The sequence below is a fragment of the Saccostrea cucullata genome, unplaced genomic scaffold, assembly GCF_032062105.1.
Source record: "Saccostrea cucullata isolate Sc308-1 unplaced genomic scaffold, CSIRO_AGI_Scuc_v1 ctg502, whole genome shotgun sequence".
Classification (NCBI taxonomy): domain Eukaryota; kingdom Metazoa; phylum Mollusca; class Bivalvia; order Ostreida; family Ostreidae; genus Saccostrea; species Saccostrea cuccullata.
The window spans coordinates 387,535-404,591 of NW_026937360.1; the positions used below are offsets into that span (position 1 = coordinate 387,535).

General features: G+C 31.9%; 2 protein-coding genes across 3 annotated transcripts in view; one reads left to right on the forward strand and one right to left on the reverse strand.

Annotated features, from left to right (window-relative positions):
* Nucleotides 1-17,057, forward strand: part of LOC134248050 (innexin unc-9-like) — a 77,358-nt gene that overhangs the window by 2,536 nt on the left and 57,765 nt on the right. The window contains exon 1 of one of the 2 annotated variants that reach the window (XM_062730477.1): nucleotides 15,585-15,801. The exons of the other annotated variant lie outside the window; for it this stretch is intronic. The gene's annotated coding sequence lies outside the window, so the exon portion shown is untranslated. Of the gene's footprint in view, nucleotides 1-15,584; nucleotides 15,802-17,057 lie in introns of those variants that run through there. 2 annotated transcript variants of the gene reach the window in all.
* Nucleotides 9,203-11,631, reverse strand: LOC134248036 (uncharacterized). Its single transcript, XM_062730456.1, has 3 exons — nucleotides 10,285-11,631; nucleotides 9,964-10,114; nucleotides 9,203-9,756 (listed from the first exon to the last, which is right to left on the reverse strand). The coding sequence occupies exons 1-3, from the start codon at nucleotides 11,629-11,631 to the stop codon at nucleotides 9,203-9,205; spliced, it is 2,052 nt and encodes a 683-aa protein (XP_062586440.1).

Sequence of the window (17,057 nt, forward strand, 5' to 3'; positions counted from 1 at the left end):
TTAATTTACTGGATAACGAACAGTATTTAGGCTAAAAATTCAAGTCCATTAAACAATACAAATCCGGAGCAAAGCAAACACGGACCTCTAAATCATCAGAGGTTTGATCAGAAGTGAAAACGATAAATAGAAAACATTCATATTTTGAAGTTTTGTCTTCGGCTGATTTAGATAAAACAGGTATTCCATATTTAAATACTTATGTTTATTTTATTTTTAACACAGTGACATAATACGGAATAACTAAAATATCTTTTTCTAAATACATGCATTGACAATGGAGGCTCAGGTTGTTAAACAATCTTGTAGCTAAATGAATGGACATCAGTACGTCAATGAAGCCGTTTTCGAATCTTGTATTTCGAAACTTGAATCTCGAATGCGCCTTCTGGGCTTTCGTACTCTATAAGAGAGATATATAGACACCTACCAATATTTAACAGATGCTCTTTTTGATACCAGACTGGATGCATAGAAGTCTTACAGGCAATGTAGAGGAAAACAGGAGACTAATCAGCTGTTGACGCTGATTAGGTAATGAGGCCAGGAAAGCCACTAATTAGTGTTAGAATAAACCCGTGTTCCAGGACAAGGCATTCACGTTACGCTATTGCTGACAGACAAACAGTAAACGACCAGAAAACACACTGTTGTTAAATACAGCTTCTCTGATAGTTTCTGGTTTATAGGTAATATAAAGAATCTTCATCATTTTTATCCTAGCGATAAGATATAGTTTTTTTGAATTGTGATGGTAATACAAAGAATTTGGATATTCTGGCATGTCAACAGCATTTTGAAAGGTGTCATAATTTTTTTTTTACACTTTTACAAAAGAAAAACCTAGGTTTATGTTTTTGGATACACTTTCTCTGAACAATGACTAATTTACTTTTTTTTTATAGAACAATGCACATTATTTAATTAATCCGAAGCAAATAATGATTATGCTTTTTTCAGCCAACAAAATTTGATAAAAGAAACAACATAAATTACAAAAGCTGTACGTAAACCGGTCATTACATTCAATTTCAAGATTCTGTCGTCTGATAGTCTCTAACACTGTTCATACGTCTCTCACAAAAAATACAATAATCAACTTCAAATAAAGATTAGGTAATATTTTTAGCATAAGCTAGTAAAAACGAAATCAGGGGAAATCAAATATGATTTCAATTGCTGATAAGTTTGATACTTAATAGCTATTCAAAACAATATCTAAAATAAAGAAAATGAAACCAGAGTTCTTGCAGACAGTTTCCAAAAAAGATAAACCGCATTGCCCTGAATGCCTTGATTTTATCATTGGGGGTTTTAGCAAAAGCCAAAAAATCCTCATTATAAAGTCCCGCTAAATTAATCCGCCAAGTAAGTAGTTCCCGCTGGGTGTTTTATCTGATAGGGTAGGGATTCTTAGTGATCCATCACTAAGTATGAGATAAACATCCATTGCATTAGCTCCCAGAAAGTTAAAGGTGGACAGGTGGCAAAACAATTGTAATTGTTCAATGTTTTGACGTTAACGTAATGTGAACATTCTCTTTGGTCTGGATTTTTTTATATGTCATCGGAGAGAGAGAGAGTTAAATTATTTAGTTTTCTTTCATAATCAGTGGTTCTTTGGGCTATTTTATGGTTTTCTATGAATTTTTTGAAATTTTACTGCTGCCAGATGCATTTGCATTATTTTGTTTCGATGTAATTCTAAATCATCTTAATTGGTCAGGTCATACAACAGGTGTGTCCAATTTGTACGGCTACATGCTCTTCTTGAGGTGTTGCCATGCTACCAAAATGACATCAAGAATTGTTATTCCGTACATGTTTCGCACATAACAGGTGTCATTCTCTGACGCGTGAGAAATGCTGACCTGTCCAAGACACTGAAATCAAAAGAACACAAGATATCTTCCCCAAGCCGGGTGATATAAAACAGCAGACTTGTACATTGAATTATTGCTTGATTAATGATTTTTGCCGGTGCCTGTCATAATTGCAGGAAGATAAACTTCACCAATCAGTTTAAATCAAATGTATATGATTTTGGAACATTTATGAACATTTTCTTTTTTGCTAGATTCTAAAAATGCTTGTCTATGGATTCCATTTTGGAGAGAATATGGGTTGCCAGTGTTAATTTCTGAAAGTCCATATTTTTGACTTGTCAAATAGAATATCTCACTTCTTTACGGTTTGCTACCAGGACAAGTATACATGGCATCGGGACATTATCCCTTTACCTTAAGTACTGGCAGGTCATGGTAGAATATCAAGGTAAAATGGTTACGGTGTCATGGTTAACCATTCAATGTCGACGCATCATAAAACATTTACAGATCTTTTCAAATAAGAGAAGAGTTATCAGAAAAAAAATTGTGTTAACGCCTATCATCACTTTTTTGCAGTAAGTAATATTTTATGATGCTCTTTCAGATCTCGTATACAAAAATGTGTAGAGAATTTATAAGCAAAAATTGGTTTTTCAACTATGCACTCAAAATATGGATGTTTTTATTGGTTTCTGAATATATTTGTTAGGATCCGTTGAAGTAATGCACTTGTTGGATTTTTGAATTGAACTCTCTGATAGGAATGATTTATAGATTTCGAAAATAACAATGATTGAGGGAAAATCACTTGACAATTATTTCTGTTTACAATATACGTTCAAACTAATTAACAGGTACATACTGAAGCATTTTTAATGAAATATATAACAAATCTGGTGATTTAAATAGGAATGTCATTACCAAGAATACAATTAATATTGATCTGAAACTTTGAGTTTGCATTTGTCATGAATGTATTATCTTCATGCAATGTATTGGACAGAGGGCTTAGTGTAATTTTTTTCATTTTGCATATTAAGGTATACGCAAAGTGACTAAATAAATGTTTTCTCTCTCTAAATCAGTAAAAATTGATTAATCAGGGTATTATATAAATTAAATTTAGGTGTATTATGTGCCTTCTTTTTTTTCCTCTCTAATATTTAAAATTTCTAAATTAAAAAATCTATCTGTATTAATCTTTATTTCAACGTATAATACTGAGTGTAGATGCATACTAACAGATACAAACTTAACAATTCATAATAAGTTGAAGCAGAACATTAATGAAAATACTCATTTTCTTCATATGATTTTAAAATAATGTGCTTAATCCTTACTTTTTTCTCATCGATGCTCAGTAGCCATGAGTATCGAGTTTAGGACAATAATTGCAGCTCTCCATCGGCAAGTGGTGGCTTCTCCATATGAGTGAAAAAATCTAGAGAAGGGCGTTAAACAACAAACAACTTTTTTCTCATCAATCTTCTCAAAGTTTATGTCCTCGATACCGTTATCAATTGTTAATTTTCTTTTATTGTTTTGGTAAAAGTCTTGACCAAAAAAATTTATTGTCCTACAGAGTTGAAATAATAAAATCCTTGGTTTCTCTTTGTAACATTCCAGGGGCCTGTTTTACAAAAGGACTTACGACTTCAGACCAAATTTAATTATTCATATAACTTTTTAATTTACATTGTATCGAAAATTATTTTACACTTTTTAAAAGGAAAGTGGTAAGAAATTTTAACACAACCAATTTCAAAAAGGATTATTAATTTTGCAAAATTTTACAACAATCTGAAGTTTTTGGTCTTAGTCGTAAGTTCTTTTGCAAAACGTAACATTTCTTAAATAACGTATAACGTGTAATTTTAAATTTTCGCGAAATTTTAGATCGCATAGAATACTTTACATAAATTGTGATACAGAGAAAATAAACAGATATGTGCCAGTATTTTTTTTTTGTAATAACTCTTACCTTTACCTATTATCGTCTATTTCATGCTTAAAATTTGAATTTTATTAATATTTACATAATATGTTGTCTATTTAAATTCTTTCAAAGATATTCTTGATTGCTGTTCTTGGAAACTTTATCCGACGAGAATTAATTCTGCAGTCATTTCAAGTTACGATGAGAAAAAATCCGCTCAACAGTGTGTAATTTTCCGTCTTTGAATGTCTTTGAATGAAATAAATAGTTGCAATTTGAATATATCAGGTATTTTGTAGAGCTAAAAAGGTGCTTAATAAATTTTCCTCGTCAAATATACATACGATTAATAAATTGTAAGTTTCAAGTCATGCATGTCACTTATATAGCGATAGTTTTCAAGCTCAAAAGCCCATTAAACATATAAAATTAGGTGCAGAACAAACACAGAGCTTTAAAACATAGAGTTGGGACCAGGTAACATGGGGGAGTGACAATCCCCTGCCAATCGGTCAGACTCACCGTGTGCTCATTTTCATAATCGGAAAATTACGGAAAATCCGTCGACAAATCAGTGTGTAAATAATGTCCTAACAATTAATGTGAAAAACATCAGTTGGTAGATTCCAAAGCATTTTAAATCGATCTTCATTTTTATTCAATAAAAGGCAAAAAAATTACATAAATGATACTTGCAATAATGTTGTCTGTTGTAAAGTATGCTTAACAAAGTTGAAGTGTTCAATAAGTTATTAAAGCAGAAGATAATTACAACAAATCTTGACCTAGTTTAAATAAAGCATCTTTGTTCTTGTAAACAATTTTTGTGTTAAATAACTTAACAGAGAAAAGATAAAATGAAATTATGTCATGCTTAAAAGGTGTCTACACCCATTGCCTTATGTTTGGCAAAGTCTCATTTCATATTGTCACAAAAATGAAGAATGGTAATTTTAATTCACATTTTCTATATACGAATAAAACTTGATACAACAGCTAACTGAATAGATTCTCTGTTTATGAACATTAAAATCAAATAGGTATCTGTATCTTGGAAACGATTAATAAAGAACATAATTGTTTCAAAGTACTGGATCTCTTCAGGAATTTATCCTCCGAGCTTATATAATGTAAACATGAAATAAAAATAAGAGTAATGCATATTTAATCTATAGTATTTATGCTATAATTTAATTATCCCAGCTAATCACAATATTAACAATGCAGACAAAAATAAAAACAGGTTTAATAAATCATGCTTTCTTCAAAGCAGCCATTAATGATTGTAAAGCAGCTAGCATATTCCACCGTCCTCTTTAATACAGCACAAAAATTAAATTATGTTTCGTTATTCCTGCTTGAACTCTTATTATTATCTGATAGAATGCAACATATTGAAATGAAAACAACTCAGGGAATATAAGAAAATCATAGTGAATGGAATCAACTTACCAAATGGATTCTAATTGTATTTCTGATCTTAGAACCTTGCTTAGGATCAGGAGTTGTAAACCTAGAATTATATAAAATGGACACTACTCATCTTTTTATATACAGGATTTACTTTTTGGTTAAATTGTTTTCGAAGTTTCAAAATATTTTCTTGCTCTATAAAATATTAATAACAGTTGCAAACTGCAGAATACTAAGTTTTGCTACATCTATAAAAAAAACAATGAGTAAAATATCAATAGCCATAGTATGTTGAATAGTTAGTTAGTTTTATGCTATACCAAGCGTTAAGAAAGGTTATAATAATAAGCATATTTGCACATTATGTATTCTATGATGATTTTTTTAACTATGTACTGGCAACAATAAATATATAATTATCTCATTCTAGTGTATCAAAATGCTTTATTAATAATAGTATCTTTAATTGAAATCAAAAGAAATTGAGAAAATATCTCTCGTAAATAATTATTTCATGATCATATCATAATCGTTTTACAGTTTCATGGTGTCTTTGGACCACCTTTTTTCTGATGGTATAATGATATTATTGATAGTAGTACTTTCTGCTCCCTTGGAATTCATCTCAGTAATGATACCGAATGGGCTTTCCAGAATTCGGTCATTTGTAATATTTTACTCAAGCAAAGAGTGAGAAAAATATGGCTTTATCAGTTCCAAACGATAATACGAACTTCAATATATCCAACCATGTTCATTATAAGTTTATGTAAAACAATAATCCTTTATGAGCTTAGATTATTATAACATTGTTTATGAAGATATAGGCTCAGTTGTATTAATGCTTTACTACTTACTTGCGATAAACATGTAACATTCTACATTGCTCATATAATCGCAAAGTGCTATAAAACCAGAGAACTCTCCATCTTGATCGTAATTGTACAGTTGCATTTTTAGATTCGTAAGCATTATAATAAATTCTTTTAAAAGAGTTATAAAATCTTGAAAATTTCCATTCATGAAGAAGTTAATATTATGTAAAATCAGGCAAATCAAGATATACACTTATTATTTATTCATGCTGAATTAGTATTGTATGTACAGTGTAAATGAAATGTTTTGAAATTTCTGTGCAAGACAAAACAAATTCTGGATTTGTCAAAAAATTGTTCTTTTTTTAATTGATCTGTTAACTATAATAGGAATAATTTGGACAATTAATGCTGATAGAATTAACTTCTTAATATTTTTCCTAATGTACCCAAGATCGGAGGTAAGTTTCAATTACCTTCATCATTACTATGCGTCCTCTAAACTCATCATTAGATATCAAATAATTGTTCCCCATTTAAACGTTTGATTTCTTTGATGAATTTTGCCAGTTATATATATTTTGAACAAAACGGATATCATTGAAGAAAACATCAGAGCAACTCTGTCTACAGCTTCATAATCTTATCTTTGAAAACTCTCTTAATCAAAACGAAACGTTCGGTTTTCACTACTAACAAACCGGAACTGACATGGTGTTTGAACATCGATCGCAGACACATCCGGTAATACACGTGCTCTGTCCTCTGATAACCGACAATATGTCTACCAGACATAAGTCTGACCTACCATCTTGAAAATTCCAACACATTTGAAATGGAAATAAAGAAATAGGTAATCAATTAATTTGTAAATCTTTTGATTAATTTAAATCACATTACATATAATGTAGTTGTCCATCTGTCTGTTGATGTATTTAAATTTCAAGTAAGTTTGGAAGGCATCAAATACAGATATTACATTTACTTAAATGGAAAATGAGATTAATATATCCCCGCTCAAGTCCTGCAATACTTTTTGGCACAAAAAGCAATGCTTTCTTTTAAGAATAATCTTAAATTATATTTTAACGAAAACAAACTTTACAAAAAAATAATTCAATCAAAAGACTTGATAAAATTGGATAATAAGTTATAGAGTAACTATGTTAAATAAGCTTCTTTAATTTTGATAAAAGGTTTTTAAAACACTCGAATAAGTTTTGTAATTCTTCGTATATTTTTGTGTGACCACAAAAGAATCCTCAAGCCATCAAAAGATAAAGGCTCTTTATTGTTGCACTTGTATGACATGATTTATATTGCGCCAAATAGCAATGCTGTGAAAAACAGTTAAATGTAGCATGTATAATGGACCCTGAAGTTTATCTCAAAGGCCTATTTGATAAAACAAATGTAGTAAAATAGATAGAGGTTAAGACGTTTTTGTAATATATTTCCGATTAATACGTTTGAAAGAAAAGACAAAAAATATTTTCAAAAGTTCAAGAAAAATGTTGTTTTGAAAAAAATGAGTGTACACCTGCTAGACTTGTTTTCTTGAAAATTTCAAAATAAAAGAAAAGTTAAAAGGAAATATCTGTTTCTGAAAATTGAAAAAGAAGTGGATTTTTTTTTTACAACCTTCTGATGAAAGAAATGAACAGAGTTTGATATTACACACAACACCTTACTTGACTATTGAAACCTTTCTTCATAAGCCTAAAATAAATAAAATTATTTGAATGCATCTGTGGGCGAACCTGCAAATACGATACAAATCAGACAAAAATCTTTTTCATATCAAAAAGGATACATGGAATCCTGCATTTGATATGCACAGATATGTACTCGGGCGAGCACCGAATGCATGTGCCTGTCGGGATGCCAAATCATTATCTTTAATCAATGCCTAGATTATATCCATTGTTTTGACAGACATTAAAATGTTTCAAAACTTTTTACTCTTTATCTGTTGCAAAGAGAAAGCTTTCGAGCACGTATTTGACAGAATCTGTATGTGATCTTTGTTCCTTTGCATTTACAAGGTGCCATAGACGAGTTCAAGTCAAGATTCTTATACATCTTTCGTTGAAAGGATTTTGTCTCGATCCTGGAACAGTGGTTTTATGGGATGGGAAAAACGAATTTATCCTGAACAAAAGTTAAATAAGTAAAATTTATTAAAGGTTCAAATGAATTTAGTTTGTCAAGGAAAGTGGGCTGGGTTCCTTTTCTTAATCTTTCCCAAGCAAATCGTTTTGCACTTGTCTATAAAATACTGACTCTGAATTGTAAGAAGGTTAAATATGCATCCAAGTTTTGGGCTGGTGTTCAATAAGATACTAAAAGAGAAAAGAACAACTCCCATATTGATTCAGTAAAACTCGGTTATAACGAAGTCAGTAAGACTTAAGAAATTACCTCTCTATATCCATATTTCGTTATATCCGTATAAGGAACTCGTTAAAGAACTCGGTTCACTTTATATCATTTTTTGCCCTGAGAGAAAACTAATTATTTCTTATTTATTTTTTTACTTAAGAATATGGGCTTTCAGAAAATTATCATTAATTGCTTTAAATATTTTTAATAAAAGAAATATAACATCTAGAAAATGGCTTGTTCATTACATGACATAACCTTTTTGACGTCGTGTTACACTCGACGTCATGCATTTGATACACATACATAGTAGGCATAAAACAGCCTCAATTGTTGAATATAAATTTATTTATGTTAAAACTTTACTGGCAGACGACCAAGGCAACACAACATAAACTGATTTATTTAAAAATAAACCTTATTTGCTTATAAAATGGTGTCAACTAAAAAACAAAATTTCTTCAACGATAACAAATGTATATATATTTACAACAATTGGACCAAGTTAATGATTCACTACATGTGCATGTTTAACAAAATCATTCAGTTCCGTAAATTCAGTTTGTAAAATTGAAAGAATTTAAGATATTCACAATTTCATCTAAAATTCTACACACACATTTATATTTTCATTATGTCACTGTGAATTTTTTTAATGTAAAAATATAACTAATCAATCTGCTATTTTTCTTAAATAGATATACTGTGGAAGAGGACACACACTTAATAGATTTATTATATTTCTGTGAATTTTTGCATGTTAAAATATACTTTTTAGATTATTAACATTTTTGATCTGCAATTTAAATCTTTGTACATTCTATAAATTATTCTTCTACACCCTCCTCCTCTGATTCGTCAATTGTGTCCGGAATTACACTCGCATCATCAACAAATTGTCCCCAGTCACAAACCGGGCGGAGTGACTCCTTGTACCTGCCCAGAGCAAGAAACCATATGGCCGCTGCAACATGAGCACAAACTCCAACCACGCGTGCACCGGACCTGCATTTGCAATACCATGCAGTTATGTTAGACTCGTTATAACGAATCCATAGAAGATATGACCTAGCAGAAACATGTCTGCTTTGAATCTTGACTCTTACAAGATGAGAGTCATCCTTGTGAACCATGATATCTGCCCCGCCATGAAAATGTTCCTCAGCATAACTTTTACATAGCTTAAGTTGATAGGTCCCACAAGTGATGTTTCGTATGTCATCCTCATCTAGGCGTGGGAAGTTCTCAATTTCACCTGCTTGTCTCCACACCGCAGTTCGAGAGTCAAGCTTTCGGGATTCAACCTCTTCCTTTAAATGGTTGACTTGTGCTGACAGGTATTTCATTTTAGAGGCTGTGGCAAGATCTTCGGTAGCATCACCTGTGTGTAAATATTTTAATTATTTTTCAAAATTTCCTGCGCATGTATCATTATGAGTTGATCAAACAATCTACTTTTAATAGAATATTTTTTGATTAATAATACATGTATAGTGATTTGAAACATTGTAATCATTTTCATCTTCAATATTCATAATTATACTTTCAGATTTTTTTTTTTTGGGGGGGGGGTTATTTTGAAACACACCTGTGGACAGCGGTGGATAATATTTATTGGAGATCGAGCACACGATCTTGATGTAATCGCCGATGTATGGTACTTGGCTGGTGGGAAGTATGCGATCGAGGAACTTCCATCTCTTAATCCGTGCATTGGAAGATTCCACGACCCATCGTATCTAGTGAAAATGATACTACACGTATTTGAAATAATACGTTACAATAATGACAATGATAACTATGTAATGTTAAAATTATAATTCCTTCTCTGAATTTACACCTGAGTTTGATTGAATTTGAAATAGATAGTTTTATTTAAAAAATATTTTATATTCAATGCCAAAAATACCTTCGTAACTAAGCGGCTTGTATTGGCGTCCTGTGTCGATAACTGTTTTTCTCCTTTCTTCATGAAGGAGGGCATACATGCTTTAATTCCAAGCTCTTCGAGGTATTCCATGGAGTCGCGGAATCCCCGGTCCACAATGAAAATATCATCTTCTTCCATCCAGTTTAAAACATCTTCTCTGTTTGTCTTCATTATATGATTTAATATTGTAGCATCGCTGTTTCGTGCAAGATAAGGTCCTAAAACGGAGATGTAGTATCCACTGGTAGAAACAATTACCATGGGTTTAACCAATGGGCGACCTTTGTGCAGACTATAACTTTTTCGTTGAAAGGTGAAATTCATGCTCTTCTGGATGAAGATGTATGTTCCATCTATGACAAGCAGGGCTTGTGTACCGGTTCCTCCGAACAAAGATTCAGCAAGTGGACGCGTATGTTGGTTGATGACTTCTTGCCGAGATACGTGAGAGAAGCCGATGTTTTGTGGAACAAAACTCTCCATTAACACACTTCTTACTGCTGAAATAGCCCTTCGAATGCTTGCCTTAGATATATTGAAAATGGAAGATAATACGTCATTGCTTAATCCAGACCTCATTTTCATTAGGAAAATTCCAAGGCTATTTTTTTGACTTCGCACAGGTGTGCGATTTATTCTGCCATCAATATGGGATAATAAATCAAGAAACGAAGCTCTGTTAAGTCCAGTTAGACGGACATATTGCTGATCAGAAAAGTTTTCTTCGTTGTCAAAATCGATTCTTGAGGCTTTATTTTTCAAAGCAACTTCTCTCATATACAACAGAATATCAGTTATTGAACTTCTGTTAACATTAGAGGCTTGAGAAATGACAGATATTTCCTCAAGGGACTCGGCAGTTAAATTGTCGTTCAAAATGTGTTTTGCACAACATCTGGTTCCATAAGGAATAAGAATTTTTCGTTGCAAGAAAACAGAATTCCTTGCACTTGCGGGTACTACCACTAATTTTGGACCAGGCTTCCGACAAATAAAACAACTAGAGTGGCTGGTAGAAGTTGATGGTAAGGGAAGCGTAACAGATGGAGGGCTTCTGACATATTTGGAAGTTGAAATGCTTTCATGAGGCGGAGAGAAGTTTTTGTCATTTCCTGCATGGGTGACTTCTTTATGTTCTGTTTTCTTTTTAAGATTTTTGTTGCATTTTATGCGACAGTTACTGCATAAAACATCGTCATCAGTAACAGAGACAATGTGCTTTTGTAATATGCGTTTTTGTTCTTTTGTAATTTTTCGCCTGTCTGTGGGTTTTGTTCTTTTTTGACAGAGAATACAATGGAAATATCGTTTCCCTGTCCGTGGCATTCTATTAAAAAGAAATAAAATTATCAATATTAAATAAATACAATTTATTAAATTCAACATTTTCTTTTACCCTACTGGTTTAAGCGGGAATATGCCCTATTCACAATATTTTGATAAACCAAATAGCACCCAGGGGAAATGAAAAACAGATAAATTGTAGCCGGAATATTATTTTAGCGAGATATGCCTTTCATACAAACTTGATTCTTTTCGTAGAATAGAAAAATAGGGGTTAATTAATTTTAATTCCACTTAAAAAAAATATAACTCTTCAATTAACCACAGAGGCGATATCTCAGAAATAAGCAGATGATTATGATGTATCATATTTACTAGAATCTAACTAACGAACAATAGCTAAATCCAACAAGGAATCTTATCGGTACATTTTCAAAGGTCCGCCCTCATTCTCAAATATGGAATGTTTTCTAGAAAGATATAGAAATTAGGGAAAACTGTGCTTTTTATGTTAACATTTTTCTCTTGGTGAGAAAGTGGAATAATGTAAATGCAACATTTTATGAGATTATTGTGAGTGTTGGTAAATGGAAATAAAACTTTGTACTGGGATTGACAGGCTTTGACTGCCCGGGGCATAATTATATTTCCGCGATTGAAAAACACCCCCCACCCCCCACCCCACCCCCGCCATTGTTTTATATTGCAAGTATATACGATGTTTATCACTGATTTTAAACTAATAGTATAATGTATGAAATTCGAAAAAAAATCATTCCATCGTTACGGGAAAATCTCCACTTCAGAAAAAAAAACACGGTGAAATCAATTTTTTATTTCGCTTATTTATTGTCATGACGACCGTTAAAATGGGCTTGCACTATAGCACACAATTGAAACATGGTAATTTTGACAATTATGACGACCGTTAAAATGGGCATGAAGTAGCACGCATTTGAAACATGGTAATTCTAATAATTGTGGAATTAAAACTGTAAACCTTTGACTGAATGATTTCGATGGTGCACGTGTTTTACCAGCTACGGACACACTGTTTATATTTTTTTCAATAACAAGTGTTTCAGTATCAGCTGGTAACACAATTTATATTTTTTTCTATAACAAGTGTTTCAGTATCAGCTGGGTGTACGTTACAATAATTATTGGAGTTTTCAATTTCTTTTGGATTTGTTTATCCGATGTCCAGGCCCTAGGATCATGAAACAGACTCAGAGTTAATTGAAATTTTTACTGAAACTACTGATGCAAATTGTTTGTTCAGTATTCTTTTATCTTCAAATCTGATTATTACACCTTTCTCATGTTTGTGAAGCATATATTGCCTGCTTGGCAGTCGACATTTTAGATCGGCTTGAATACTTTGACTTAATCTGAAGAACGTTTCATAATCACAACAATTTTCATCTATATATAGGCAAACGAGAGTGGGCGGGATTTAATCAACCAATGAAAACACACATTTTAGAAAATGTAACCAGTGGATCACGGCAATTTCTATTTCGGTCGTCGTGTATATCTTTGAGCTAGATTTGCGAGAATAAGAAAAAACATAAAACAATTATTTTAAGAATGAACAAGAAGAAAGGGTTATGTTGGGTTACCTCAAATAATGGCCTTCTTATTTTAAAATTAAAATGCTATGCACTTAGACCTATACATGCTCTTTACCAGAGAAAGTGCGTGACCTTGTTTCATAACGTAAAATGATTATGACGTCATATTTCACCCTAGTCGACTGCACATCTAAATAATCAATAAAATGATAGGCCTTTTTTTTTTTAGCTATGCTTATTCATTTATCCATGAATTCATCCACTGGAAACTTAAATACATGTATTCATATAACATACATCTGATGATTTATAAACAAGAGCCAAGCCAACACTTGGTTTGGAACCCAAAATTAACAGCCTTGTTAGACTTTTACTTCAGCCCTTTACCCCTAGGCCTTAATATGTACATGTTATTAATATAGCCTTATATTATACCTATAAACAAATAAAATTGTGTACATTTCCTAGTACATAAAATTAAACGAACAATTATACATTTTAAGCACCGTTTATTTTTTGTTTTGCATTGATTCAAATAACTTGTACATGGATAGTACTGCTCAATCGTTTGACTTGCAAAATATGATCGTGATCTGTTCCGATAACAAAACTGAGCTGGCGATTCAAGTAATTATAACATAGTGTTTCTCCACATACACAAAATCTTTATTTATTTACAAGCAAAAGGAATGTTTTTTTACTCACCTGTAAAAACTGTATGACTGCGTCACATTCTCGGAACTCTTTTATCGCTGCATGAAATATTCCCAGACTAAGTACAGTTGCCTGGTTACAACGACGCGAAAGTGAAAGTAGTAAAATTTCATGTTTCTTTTAAATATTTTATATCTTTATAAGATGATCCAAACAGACAATTTAAAGATATGCAATATTGAACTTGATAAATAAGAGAATGAATCTATTTTAAAGATATTGCCTGTATTACTTTTGCTATATTGTGTATTTAGATGGTAAGGGGGGGGGGGGGAGCGGGGGGTGATCACACAGTTCTAAAACGACAATGCGGGCATGTGTCGTCCTTATTTTTGAGTTCACAGACAATATATCAAACTAAAATTCCCCTTTACGCCAAATGATTGAAAGAAGTTGCTCAAAAATTGGCTACTGACACAATATGGTACAATATTACGTCCGATTGCCCTGAAATTCGTCAACTTAATAAAACGTGTTTTGTTAATTTAAACATGGTGCCCACAATATCACCATCTCAATTTTTTGCATAAAGAATGCTTTTAAACCATTGTTTTAACTGAGAAAATTTCAAAGTGGTGATATGATGGGCACCTATTGAAAAATGTTTTTAAGTAGTTGATTTTTAACGATTTTTCCGGAAATACGCATTCCTTGCATGTTTTGACCCCCATTAAATAGTTAAACGGGGACACATTCTCAAATTTTTGATATATATTTTAAGCTAGCATATATCCAACATTTATTCCCACTATATAGTTTTGATTCAGTTTAAACTTAATTTTTGGAAATTCTCAGGGCCAAATATAATAGGAAGTGAACCGAATTCTTTATATCGCTGGGGATCTAAGTTACTATAACTTCGCTATATCCGTGAATTCGCAATATCCGTGTTCGTACTTAACGAGTTTTACTATACATATCATATGATTCTCACTTCTCAAATTCAAATTCTGACTTTTGGAAACTTATGTCGGATGTTCAGGCAATAAATAAAATGATGGTGACTAAACGTCTTTCCTACTTATTTTGCCTAACTTTATTTTGCCCACGCGATTTTATGAATTTATAGAATGTTTCTAATTAGAATGACTTAAAGCTAACTTTTCAAGATCATCACACATATGAAATTCAAATGACATACATAATATTGTAAAAAGTCAGACGCCTGAATGTCGTTTATCATTATTTCTAGTATTATGTAAGAAGCAATAGCCAGTTTAGTAAATCTTAGCAATTTACACAAGAACAGGACGTATGTTACGACTTTAAGGTTTAGAATCCAAATGCCTGCTAGGTTTAGCCTACAACTTTAATTTGATCATATCTTTTTTTACACTTCTTCATTATCTAGCGATATAATGGTTACCCTTTTGTTGGGATATCTTTAGGACCGGTAGGCTTCGCTAGCAACAAGAGCAAGATAATGCACGTGTCTAGAAAGAAATTGTTTTCGTCACCACTAACACTATAGGGCGTGAATACAATTGCTGTATAGCATCAAAGTCTCAAAATAAACGTACTGCAATATTCATATCACACAAAACACAATAATAAAGGGCTAGCTAAAAAATATTGACTCCCCTAAGGTCATCTTTCCATGCTGTTTGGGATAGAATAATTTTTTTGCAGCATCTAAATTCATAAGGTTTTTGGATTAGCTTACGTAATGCATGAACGAACTTTCAACTTATTCTTTTATGCAATATAAATAGTCATTTATGCCAGAGAAACGATTCCATATGCACCCTCAAGGTTTACTACTTTCTTGTCCAATCGTCTGTGAACAATTTCAAACGGTTCCAAATTTAAACAGAAGCGGAATATCTCTTGTTGTTTCCATAACTCTTCAGAAGAAATGTAGCTGAAAGTTTGATAACAGTTTTTTGTGATTTGGATTATCTACTTTTCCCAAGAAGTAATAAAGGTAAGATTTTAATACAGAAAAGTTTGGTTCAGCAAGTAATTAAAGATGGGATAGATTTGAAAGAAACTTCTATTCTTCTACAAGTGTTTGATTGCAGAGCAAAGAGATGAAGAGATGCAATACATGCATTTATTTTAAAGCTTTGAAATTTTGAAAAAAGAAAAAAGAAGGAAAACCCTTTTCTTATTTTTGACAATTTTCACCCTTGAAATGCTTATTTAGAAAATGTAACTCCCTAAACAAATGGTAAAAATGAGCTCTGCATGCATAATAAAATAGCTGTACATACATTTACTTGTACTTTGACATACAGTAAATTCGATTGGATTAGCTAGACAATTTGAGTGTTGTTTGAAAAACTTTATTTTTCATTCTTTTAATTTAAGAGTTTTTTATTCTATGTCTATCTGGATTTGTATTACTCTGAATAATGTGAACTTCTTCAAAGTAAAGAATGTAACTTTCGGTACTGCACGTATTCAGAATGTGACACTTCAAATATGATTATTTAAGGATTTGATTAGGAAGTAAGTATGTTAATTATTTTATATCTACAATCATTTGATAAAACAAATCAAGTAAAACTTGGTAGATATGCACAAGAAAACTAGACGATGAGTTCTTTAGTAAAAAAAAGGGGTCAACTATACTAGAATTACCAACTTTAAAATTCAACAGGCCAAGATTTAATCTAGAAAAACCAACTTTAAGTTAGGAAAAAATCAACTTTGAAGTTGGAATAACCAAGTTGGAAGTTGGCAATTCCAACATTAATTTTCAGTTTGGCTTTTGAACTTTAAATATAGTATTTCCGCATTGAATATTGGTTTTTCCCGACCTTATAGTTTGAAAATCGAACTCAAACTTGAGGTAAGGGGTAGGGCTAGGGTTAGGTTAGGGTTACGTGTAAGGGTTAGGAATAGGATTAGAGTTCGGTTTAGGGTTAGGTCCTGGGTAAAATTGGAATAACCAACTGTGAAGGTGGAAAAGTCAGCTTAGACTTTGGAATTACCAACAAGAAAAATAATCAATATACTTCCATACAATTGAGAATTTCAGTGAATAGTTGACTTTCAAATGACAGATTTTGAATACTCAAGTAACATGGTTCTAATTTTTGTTTCATTAAATATATTTTGCGACAAACTATGTCTTTCGATTACTTCATTTTTTCCTCATCAACAATAACCCATGATTCCAAAGCGTGGTACCTGTGATAATTCTAAAAGTTTGATAACTAATTTTTCAATTCATTT